General features: G+C 44.7%; 1 protein-coding gene across 1 annotated transcript; it reads left to right on the forward strand.

The window, feature by feature from the left end:
• Positions 1–7,991: 7,991 nt before the first annotated feature.
• Positions 7,992–11,111, forward strand: LOC308254534 (phosphofurin acidic cluster sorting protein 2-like; the record flags this gene model as incomplete). Its single annotated transcript, XM_080680669.1, has 2 exons — positions 7,992–9,044; positions 9,636–11,111. Exons 1-2 carry the CDS (start codon positions 8,004–8,006, stop codon positions 11,109–11,111), a joined length of 2,517 nt encoding a protein of 838 aa, XP_080536795.1. The 5' UTR covers positions 7,992–8,003.
• Positions 11,112–12,187: the final 1,076 nt, after the last annotated feature.

Below are 12,187 nucleotides of genomic sequence, written 5' to 3' on the forward strand. Positions count from 1 at the left end.
AACAACGAAGGGATCCGTGATCTCCGCAGAGCACAGAGTGGTGCCTGTGCTTGAGTTGTCCAAAATAAGGAAGATTCCTTTGATAATCCAAAGATATGTTATCATAGATGTAAAAAGGCAGTATACAGGCTCAGTTAAGGTAAAGATTGACCTTTGTCAGGGAAGATGCCAGACTAGGACATGACTGCCCACCATGAGCTCCTTTTAGTTAGTATTTTAATTTCAGACCATCCTTTGTAGTTACTTAAGTTATCTGAGTTTGCAGGACCTCCACGCAGGACTTTTCTGATCTAGTCAGGTTAGCATGTGGCCCCTTTTTTCGTCCATACATCCTCCTTTTGTTCAAAATCAATTCAAATTATGCATTGATGATCAGTGTTAGTGTTTTGTCTTGCTGAACAATGGACCATTGGGGATGAGGCAAGACTATAACCTTAAATGGTATTCAAGGTGCAATTATTATTCAAAATAAAAAGGCAGGTGAATGGGAGGCCATGAGATCCTATATGCCTTTGTTAAACAATATTCTGTATCGCCGAAACCGGTTTGGCTCAGTGGATAGAGCATTGGCCTGAGGACTGTAAGGGTCCCAGGTTCGATTCCGGTCAAGGGCATGTACCTTGGTTGCGGGCACATCCCCAGTGGGAGGTGTGCAGGAGGTAGCTGATCGATGTTTCTCTCTCATCGATGTTTCTAGCTCTCTATCCCTCTCCCTTCCTCTCTGTAAAATATCAATAAAATATTTAAAAGAAATATTCTGTATCAATTTTAAATTTTGAGCTACCATGGGCACAGTCCTTTTGCTGCTTATCTTAAGTTTTGGTGTTTTGCATCTAGTATAACATTTACATACCAGGAACAAAAGCAACAGCATTAAAGCAGTAACACCATTTAGGAATAGAAAATGTCTAGTGCTAGACTGAGGGGAATAAGCATCTCAGCCAACCAAAAAACCCTTTGCATGCATTATCATAATTGTTTATTAAGCTAATGATATGTTTTCCTCCTCCATCCACTGTCCCTTGTACTTATGATATGTTTGGCCAGATGAATTAAGACTCTCTACTTTTTCATTATCATAACTGATCATCAGAATGTCATTGTCTAGTGGGTGGGAAAAATTTGCAGGTATCCAAATTCAACTTTTCATATGTAATAAGGGAGAGGCCTGGGGAGATAGATATTGTTTCCTTTAGGAAACCATGAAGAGGGTAATAACAATATAAAATCATTTGATGTACATTTAATCAATAACAATGAAGTGATAAAAGAACAAGTTTTGAGCAGCAGTAATTTGTGAGCATCCAGGCCTTGGTGACTTCTTGGGATAGCTGTCAGCCCCCATGGCCAGTGGTTTCTCATCCTTGAAAAGTCTTTGATCTCTATGGTGGATGGAGGCCAGTGTCAGAGACAGATGTCCATTTGTGGTAGGGCATCTGATAAGGTAACATCCTTTGTAACACGTTGGAAAGAGTCTTTAATTAATGTGTTTCAATAAACAAAAATCTCCTGGTTGTAAGTTTTGGTGTTTGAAGTCTTTGTTTCTTGGGAGTACTGTGAAATGAATGTCACAAATTTATCAGTCCCTATAACCTTCTCAATGAGTCATTGATAGTAATGTAGAATGTCTGCTTTTAGTTTTTCTTATATTTGGAAAACAAAAAGATTTAAAAATAAGCAGTATTTTAAACAGAGTCATATAAACAATAATTATATTCACTTCATTTAGTCCAATACCCATTTTTTTTTGTTTATCCTGATTATTTGCCAGTATTTTTATGAATTCAGTTATTCCTTAGAGTTCTATACATTTTCATTCAGTTCAAAGATATGACCTGCTTAGAAACCTGTAATTTTGAGTAAATCAGAATCCTTTTCATGGATTTTTCTAAAGATGTAACATATTTGAAAATGCATTAGAGTAAAACAATAACTATCTATGAATGACAAAACAAAGTGGCATGGTTATAGATTTGATTATAATGCAATTGATAAAAAAACTCTGCTTGTTTAGTAAGCTATATCATTTTAAGACAATGATTTTTTGAAAATAATAATTACTGTAAAGTGAGAGAGAATAATGTAATATATATATATAAGTACGTATATTTAGATTCAACACATAATTTCAATATAGAAAGAACAAATAATATGTAAGATTTTAAAACATTGTCCATGGCTTCTTGTATTGAGCATTGGGTATAATTCATAAACTTCCAATGTTTGCGCCACAAATATCTGGAGTCTCACTGCCAGACACCCTCACAGGCAACCATCCCTCTTGGCTGGACTGGTGTCACTGACAGTCAACTGTTAACACCTGAGAGTATCCCATTTGAACTTTTCTTTGGATCTTGGTAGATCCCTCAGAGGGCAGGTTGAAATCTTTAGAACATCCATTTTAATAAAAGCATATGTACACAAATAGCACATTTTTATTTTTTAATTTAGCAAAGCTTCCCATGTAATTTCAAGTATATAAAATAGGCCTAATTTAGTTTAAAAACATTGCTTTAATAAGGATAGAGAATAAATCCTTGAGGTATTCCAGGGCCCATTGGAATTAACTCAAAGTCATTCTTTTGTTTAAAAAGTCTCTTAAAATGGAAACTCTGGGAAGGTTGCAAATATACATATACAAAAGCTTATAGCCTGGACTTTTTGTAACTCGAAGTAAAGCAAACACAGACTTACGGTAATAACTCTAAAATATATTAATCACACTAAAAACAGTTTTAATATTAAATATTTTGTCCAGACTACAGAATTCACCTTAATTTACATAAGTATTTAATCTTTTTAGGCCAATAAAAGATTATATGCTAGTAATGCCATCTGGAGGCTGAAAATTCACCACACATATCACATAGATGAACACATATCACATAAAGACCATACACATAATTTGAATTACTAATTTTTACAGAGAAAATGCAAGAATTTTCTTATAAAGTTAAACTTTCACAAAATTTTATAGCCTGTACTGTACCCCTTTTACAAACCTTTCGTCAACTTTCACAAACCTTACCCATTCAGAAATAACTATCCTTATAGAAACTTACATTTGTCCTTTTCCTTCAAATATGACTCCCTATACCTCAAGCCTTCTATTATCATAACTATATAATTTCTTCCAACTTAACTGGAACTTTTAACTCTTAGGAGTCTTAATTTGCAATGATAAGCACAAAAGTGGACAACCAGCATTCCTTAGATTGACGTTGATGAACATATTTTAATCACACTCTCATGTTCAAGAAACACACCTTCAACAAAGCACAAAACATTACATCAACAGCTCCAAATGCATTTTACAGACCTTCTGTAATGAAAAACCCAAAAGCAGGTGAAGTTAAGATTTGCCTAGCAACCAATGTTTCAGTATTTCATGTTATTTCAATCTATCTAGATATTCCATAACTTTCATTAAAACTAAGTTAGAAAGAAATAGTTGAAATAAGCTAAAGTGATTTGTGTAGGTGGGTAAGGTAGTTTTTTCTATTGGGATAAGACATATCTTCCAGAGATTTGTATTTTTAAAAATGGCCTAGACAAGAGGTCTTGGTGAACTCAGGTATTTCCATTTCAAAGGTTCTGGGACTTTGGTTGCATAAAGCCAATTATCTACAAGCCTCTGAAATGAATAGGGGAGGTTTGGCAAGGTCAAAGGACATGGTGGGCTTTGAATTGTTTCTGGAACCAAACCTCTGGCCCCATGAAGACTTCATTTGTAAAACTAGGATAGTCATTTTCAATACTCAGGGTCTGGGTTGCCACCCAAATGTTGGCAAGGGACTGACAAATTCATGCACCCAATTTATATTGCGACCAGGTAGTGTAACAAAAGAAGACTGGATTTCTCTTGAGGGGTCAGGATTAAGTTTCTCCCGTTTGGTAAATATGTACCCAAAAGAGGTACATATTTTGTACCTCAAGTCATTGTGGGCTGGTTCCCCATCTACAGAAAGACATATGAGCAAGCCAAGTGTTAGAGGCATCTCTGCACATTTCTGGGCTGTTTGGGGCCATTCTGAGTAGGGTGAGTACCCAGTTAAGCCATCTCTCAGGCTCTCGTGGAAGTTAATAATGAAAAAAAGGTGATTATCAAATATTTGGTCAGTCTCAAGATCAGTTTCCTCTTGGGAGGTTCCTTTCAAATCATTATTTTCCCTTTTGGTTCAGTATCTGCTTCATTTATTCTAAATATGTATAACTATTCTGGAAAAAGCATATGTGGGATCACTCATTTCATAAAAAAAAAGAAAAAGAAAAAGAAACCTCAGGTATTAAGTGAATTGGGGCAGATTTGATTAGCAAACCATATATATATATATGTTTCCATGACATTTCCTAGTCGGAAGGAAACAGGTTTTGATTAAAAAGCAGACATTTGTACAGGAGGTTTAGTCTGATGGAGAAAGTAATTAGTTGGGTGCGGTTAAGAATAAGTAAAGTAGCCCTAGTATCTACAGGGGCCTTAGTGGCTTCCCTTTTTATGATAATTTCAAATTCTCCCAAAATATCAGTGAGAAGGGGAAACACTCTTGGAGCAACCCTATGCTTGTTTTTGTTTATTTACTTTTTCTTAATCCTATTTCATTTTCCTATCATCCTTAAAGTGGGCAGACTTCTCTACAGGAGTTTCCTTACAACCTCATTAAGTAATTCTGTTGCTGTGTTGCGTTGTACCCCGAATCTCACAAAGACGCCTCAAAAAGTCGAATTATGGAGTCATTTATTAAAGGCCGGCGGCATACGAGGGGCAAAAGCTCCAGATCTCGCAGCCCTGAAAAGCTTGCCACATCTGGCTTATATTGGCAGAATATCACAAAGGTGTCGATTACATCTTTGGGTTTGGAATGAGGAACCTGGTTTGCACAAAGCAGTTACAGAAGTGAAATTGAGCAAGTTAGTTATCTATAGTTTTGGGTCTACGGATCACTGAATCAACAGAAACACATTATCTGGGGCCACTGAGGCAATTTAGAATAATTGTGCTGTCCACATTCCGGGACCACTGAGTCAACCAGAATGCATTATTTGTAGCTACTGAGACAATTTAGGGTAATTGAGCTGTCCTGGTCCCCAGAAGAATGTGCTTCAATAACCAGTGAGATCACAATCAATGGGATATTCAAACCACCATCAATGGAGTGTTAAATCAATTGGGATAGCATACATAAGTTCAGAAAATCAAAATAACTTTTCTATTGTTTAACAAGCAAATAAGTACAGAAGCCAAACAGCAGGGTTAAAATATTAAACAGCATTTTTTACCCAAGCATGGTTGCTACCATGCTTTAGTTGGGCTCCCAGAAATCAGGAGTATATTAATTGGAATAGGTTAGAATAGCCAAGATTGCATTTTCTATCAGTTAAATTTCTTTGTGAATCAGTCAGGGCCATAGAGAAAATTGAGAATGATTCCTGGTTCGTCTCTGGCTGAGAGCAGCTTTTCTCCAAAGGGAACTGGTTGAATTCCTATTCTCATTTTCCCTTAAGTCAGTAGGGAGGGGTAGTGGAGGGGACAGAAGGGGAAGGAAGAAGGGAGGGGAAAGAACACGTCTGGACAAGGAAGCTCAGAGAGCAAAAGATGTAGTGGACGTGCTAAAGAAGGGGAGAATGGGGTGATAGCATTTATTAGCTTCAGGAGAGTTAAGAGATAGTCTCTACAATTTCTCATTAATTTATTTTTTAAAAGATTTTCTGTGTTTCTCTTTAGAAGCTTTGAATTTCCAAATTAAGATATGCTTCCTGTTCATTCAATCAGTTTCATTTTAGGGCTGACATTTTTCTAGTGTTTTTTTTTTTTTTTTTCCTGCAAAAAATTAATTTAGGCACCCAAAGACAACTGCATCTTGGCCATTTTTCAGTTGATATTTTCTTTTAAGTCTTCCCATTTCTGTAAAGCACTTGAAAGTCAAGGCTTCCTATCAGGGGTTAATGAGGGCTGGAGTCTGGGAGTTTCCTGCCTTGGAGGCACAACTTCCCATGTTAATTACAGGTGTGTTTGTTTTCATTGTTTTTGTTGTTATTTTATATCTGCAGAATCTGAGCAAATTTTCTAAGGATGTTATGTAGTGGGTCGAAGCATGCTGCTTATTGCTCCGTGATGCTCATACCCCTCAAGTCTCATTCAACCCCCTTATGTGCCTCAGCTTCTCTCCCAGCTATCAAAGCTACCAGAAGGCCTCTAGCCACTTTGGCTCAGTGGGTAGAATGCAGGCCCTTAGAGGTCCTGGGTTTGATTGCAGGTCAAAGGCATGTACCTTGGTTGCAGCTTGATCCCTCACCCTTGTTGGGGTGTGTGTGGGAGGCAACCAATCTATATGTCTCTCTCATTTTCTCTCTCTGTATCTCCCCCTCCCCGTCTAGTCTCTCTAAAAACCAATGGCAAAAATATACTAGAATGAGGGCAAATAAATAAATTAAAAAAAAATAAAACAACAGGAAGGGCTAGGAATGCTGATGGACCAAACCCTATGGGCTCTCCCCCAGAAGAGCCAGTCAGTTGAATTACAGTTGAGTTGGAATTTCCCTATGGGGCTCCTGCTTGGCATGAGGAATGACCTCTGACACCTTGCAAAGATTCTTTTTATTTTTTATTTTTATTGTCTAAAGTTTTACATATGGCTCCTCCCCCAACCTCCATTGACCACCTCCTCCCCTCCCTCCCCAAGCCATTCCCACCCTGGAAGAGCCCCCACCGCCCCAGCATCTGTGTCCATTGGTTATGCTAATATGCATGCATACACGTCCTTAATTGCTTAAGAACAACTGAGATTCCAGTCAGAAGGAGGATGTGTCCTGTTATCTTTGAAGCTGAGAAAATTCAACTGTCACTTATACAGTGAAGGTTTTCTGCTCAGATTCTCAGAAAGCAATTCCAAATGAAAATCCATAATTAAAAACCAGCTACCCATGTTTCCTCTTGTCTCTCCTTAGACTGGGTTCTGTCAACCCTTAACCTTAATTCCACCTTGAGGATTTAAAAATACAGCTCAAATAAAGTCAGACCCTCTACCACAAGCAAAAGATCTTGGATATAATAGACAACTTAGCCAAATTCACCTGACAGGCAGGGAACTGGCGGGCACAATGGGCCCTTTGTTAGGTCCTAGCACCGGGTCTGGGTCTGCAGGGCGGTCCTGTGTCAGCTTCTTTGGAATCCTGCCACAGGAAGCAAGTAAATATCAATGTAAGCCGCATTCAACCCTGTGCAGAGTTTCTCTGTGTTTATTGGAGCCCAACTGTCAAGAATGGCCAGAAAACAAAATCTCACTATTTTGAGGTAGTGCTCCAGAGAATGGCAGTATTGCACCTGCTTTTACACATTACAATCAAAAGTGGAGATGTATGTAGGTTACATGGAATCCATTGCTTAGAGAGGCAGGAGAAAACAAAGCAGGGAAATCTCTGGGATTAGATAAAAACTAAAACGATAGACACATGCCTCTCTTATACAGGTGCCTAGAGGCTAGTTAGCAGTCAGCAATGAACTCAATAGCAATGAGCAGATTTGTGGTGTCTGCAGAGCACAGAGAAGTGCCTGTGCTTGGAGGTGTCCAGAAAAAGGGAAATTCCTTTGACATTCCAAAGGTGTGTTATCCTGGATGCCAAAAGACAATAGACAGGCTCAGTTAAGGTAAAGATTGACCTTTGTCAGGGAAGACGCTGGCCTAGCACATGACCACACACCATAAACTGCTTTTAGATAACAAGTACTGATTTTAGGCCAACTTTGTGGTTAATTTAGGTCTCTGAGTTTGAAAGGCCACCATGCAGGCCTTACCTGTGCTAGTCACAGGCGAGCGTGTGACCATTTTTCATGCACTCTCTCCTTCGATCACTTGTGTCCCATCTCTTGCCACCAATCATGTCCCTCCTTTGTCCCACCACAGGGGGAGAAACCATTAAGTACCTGTATGCTGCAAGCAGCTGCAGCTTCCTCATCACCTGCAGGCCTGGCCCGCTCGCCCACTGTGCTCAACAGCCCAGTGCCCATGAACCTCTTCTCTACCTGGGAGGTGGACTGCTCCAGCCCCAGCTGCGTGCCCAGGTTGTGCAGCCTGACTTTAAAGAAGCTGGTGGTCTTGAAGGAGCTGGAGAAGGAGCTCATCTCCATGGTGATAGCAGTGCAGATGCAGGGCTCCAAGGGCATCTTGAGATCCCACGAGATTGTGCTGCCTACTAGTGGACCAATAGAGACTGACCTGGTGCTGACCTTCACCCTGCAGTACCCCCACTTCCTCAAGAGAGAAGGCAACAAGCTACAGATCATGCTGCAGCAGAGGAAGTGCCATAACAACCAGATCATCCTGGGCTACAAGACTTTGGCCACAGGTGCCATCCACATGGCCGAAGTGATGCAGCGACCCCCCGAGGGTGGCCAGGTGCTGAGCCTCAGCAGCCGCATCCAGGAGTCCTCCATCAAGGTGGCTGAGATATGGATCTCCTCCCTGTCCAGTCAGCCCATTTATTACGAGGCTGGCACCATGCAGGCCAGGCCCAAGGACAAGTCCACAGATAGTTACACCGAGGGGAAATTTGAGATCTTCTCGGAGCTGGAGGCCAGCTACAAGGCGCCACACAGGCAGGACCTGAAAGAAGATGACTTCGACCTGGGGCAGTCCAAGAAGCAGCAGCAATGCAAGCAAGGAAACTTGAAGCAGAAAGTCATGGCTCTGCTTCCGGGGTCCAACATGTCGGAAAAGGTCCTAGACTCAGATCAGGACCCTACAGAGCATGTCCCCGAGGTGCAGCAGGACCTGGACCTCCTGTATGACAACCTTGAGAATCCCAGTGACAGTGACCCAGACATAGAGGACAATGGCAGCATCCTCAGCAACACCAAGACGAAGACCAGACAATACTTTGAAGGCCTGGCACACTGCAGCTGGCAGACCGAGATGAGGAGCATACACGGTGCCCAGAGGCAGAAGGAGCCTCCTCGGCTGGCCGACATGCCTGCGAAGGCCCAGGACCCGGGTAGCAAGCTATTCAGTGGCAGTGTCTCTGACTTGATGGCCTACAGCACCCCCACCACCATGGTGGACAAGACCCAGATCTTCTCCCTATCGAGCCACCCCGTCAACCACCTGGACAGTGCCATGCCAGCCAGCAACAAGGCGGAGTCCACAGATATCTTCTCCGAGGGAGACTCTGAGATCGTCTTCTCTGAGCTGGAGGTCAGCTACAATGCCGCCCACAGGCATGACCTGGACAAGGATGACTTGGGCCTGGAGAAGCCGATAGGAAGAAGGAGGTCCATGACCAGGCAACAGAACTACCAGCAGAAAGTCACAGAGTGGCTGTGCAGGTTTCAAATGACGGAGGAGGTCCTGGACTCAGAGCAGGACCCTGAGGAGCAAGTCCCTGATGTGGACAAGGACCTGGCTCGTCTGTTTTACAGGCTGGTGAACCCCAGCGACAGTAGCTCAGACATGGAGGATGATGACCGTCTCCTAACCCCTCCCATGCCTGAGCTCATGACATACTCTGATAGCCTGTCAAGCAGCCCAGATATGGAGAAGGATGACAGAGTCCAAGGCACCCCAAAGCCCAAGCCCAGGTCATACTTTGAAAGCCTGTCAAGCGACAGTGGCTCCGAATGGGTGGCCCACAGCATGCCCAACCCTGGGGAGCAGTCGGCACAGCCTGAGGACAGCCCGGAGGCAGAGACCTCTGCCCAGGACATGCCTTCTAAGAAGCTGCCACCCAGCAGGCGCACCACCAAGACCGAGTCTCTGGTCATCCCCTCCAGCAGCTCCAAGGGGAAGCAGCCTGCCTGCCGGGGCTGGAGCAGGTCCCTGAATGAGTCGTCCAACAGCCTGATCAAGGAGCGCTGCCCAGTCCCACAGAGCCAATTGCAGGTTCCCAGGAAGACTGTGTACGATCAACTGAACCATATCCTCATCTCCAACGACTGTCTGCCCAAGAATATCATCCTCATCAGCACCTCTGACAGGCAGGGGCAGTTCCTGTCGGACGTCCTACAGCAGCACACGCTACCCGTAGTGTGCACCTGCTCCATGGTGGATGTCCAGGAGGCCTTCAGTTCCATCATCTCCTGGATACAAAGATACCGCAACTGCCATACTGAGGCCCCGATGCCAGTGAAGATCGCGGTGGCGGGGGCTCAGCACTACTTCAGCACAGTGCTGCGGGTCTTTGTGGAGCATCTGTCCCACCAGAGCCCTGACTGGCTGGGCTACCTGCACTTCCTGATCATCCCGCTGGGTTCCCACCCTGTGGCCAGCTACCTGAGCTCCGTGGATTACCGCTACAACAGCCTCTTCCAGGACCTGGCCTGGCTGGACATGTTCAACAACCTGGAGGCCCAGAGTGCTGTGCAGAACATAGTGTCAAGAATCACAGAGTACATCACAGGGGCCAACTGTGTCCACCAGCTGCCCATCGCAGAGGCCATGCTCATCTCTAAGCCGAAGAGCCCGGGCAAGTTGTCCTCACAGAAGTTCATTCCCTTTGTGGGGGCAGTGAAAGTGGGAAGAGTGCAACCAATTTCAGCCACGTCAGGAGACACAGATGATGCGGTCCCCTCATGCTCCAACGTGCTTTTGTCCACCGCCAGGGAGGCCTCACACAACCCAACCTCCTCCTCATCGGTGAGTGGAGGCCTGTCTTCCCCCAGCCAGGGTGTCAGTGCTGAGCTGATGGAGCTGCAGGTGGATTACTGGATGGCAGCCCAGCCCACAAACAGGAAGAGAAACAGGGAGAAGGAAGACCTTCCTACCACCAAAAACACACTCCAGTGCACCTTCCGGTCTCTCCAGGTCAGCAGGCTGCCCAGCAGTGGCGAGGATGCAGGCACGCCCACAATGTCCATGACTGTGGTCACCAAGGAGAAGAAAAAGAAGGTGCTGTTTTTGCCCAAGAAAGACAAAGGCAAGGACTTGGAGTCCAAAAGCCAGTGCATCCAGGGCATCGGCCGCTTGGTCTGCTCAGCCAAGAACCAGGAGAACAGGCAGCGGGTCCTCATTGATGGCGTGGAGTGGAACGACGTGACGTTCTTCCAGCTGGCAGCCCAGTGGCCTTCCCACGTCAAGCACTTCCCCATCTGCATTTTCGGACACTCCAATTCCACCTTCTAGCCCTGCCCCTCCCCCTGCCCTTCACCCTGCCTGGGCCAAGCCCAGAAGGGCCCAGCTGCCTTTCTGTTAACAGTTCAGTTTACTACAGACACAGACCCTGGAAACACAGAGAAACTGTTTTAAGTTAGAATGTGCGCACAGCCTGGAACCTAAGGGGGTTGTCCCCACTGGGACCCCCAAATTCTCTGTTTAATAACCAGAACATTTCGGCAGCTGGGAGGTCAGGTGGGCACCGTTGAGCTGGAGTATCATGGAAGGTGTGTTTTAGCCTCAGGATCCGCAACACTTTCAGTGAAAAGGGTTCTGGCCTTGGAGACCTGCCCTCCCTGGAAACCAGGGCTCTGCTTAACCCTGGGAGCTGGCTGCAGCCTGTGTTCAGACTCAGAGCTGGGCCACCAGAGGCAAAGGGCTGGCCTCCCTTTGGGGCATCCGGAGCATAATACGGAGGCCGGCCAGCCCAGCCTTGGACCCAGGCTGCCAACTAGCCAAGTGGCCCCAGAACCATCCACTTATGGTTCCCAATGAACTCCCGCCTCACAGGGCAAAATAACAAAAAAGAGCTGCATGGTGCAGACCCACAGGCACACGGGCTGGACAAACCAGTGCCCTCCTTCTTGGGCAGCGACCCACCTTCGTCCCTACCTCTTCATGTTATCACAGAACATTCGCAGCTACCCAACAGGTGTTGGACCAGCTATTGACAAGGTGAGCAACGAGCCTCTCCACAGCAGAATGGTCATTTGGCCACTTGCTGGCTGTGAACTCTCAGATCACTGCATCCCTCTGAGTGTTTGTTTCTAAGAACAGGAGGTGAACCAAGGAGCAACCTCATAGGGTTTTTGTAGGGACCCTGTAGGGTGTTCCCCTAAAGCCTTCTCTGGGAGCCTGGACAGTGGATAGGTCTGTGCTAATTGGTCCTTTTTCTTCCTCATATATGATTCTTCTTGGGGCCTTAGGCTAAGCTCTTTTCTCATGTCACAACGAGCCTGGAGATTCTGTTATTGTGTGAAGCCAGAGCAGAAACCCCACGGGTGAGCAGTGGGGCCCAGGCTAACCCAGCTATCTGTGATGGGGCT

This window comes from Plecotus auritus (genome assembly GCF_963455305.1).
Source record: "Plecotus auritus genome assembly, chromosome: 7".
In the NCBI taxonomy this organism is placed as follows: domain Eukaryota; kingdom Metazoa; phylum Chordata; class Mammalia; order Chiroptera; family Vespertilionidae; genus Plecotus; species Plecotus auritus.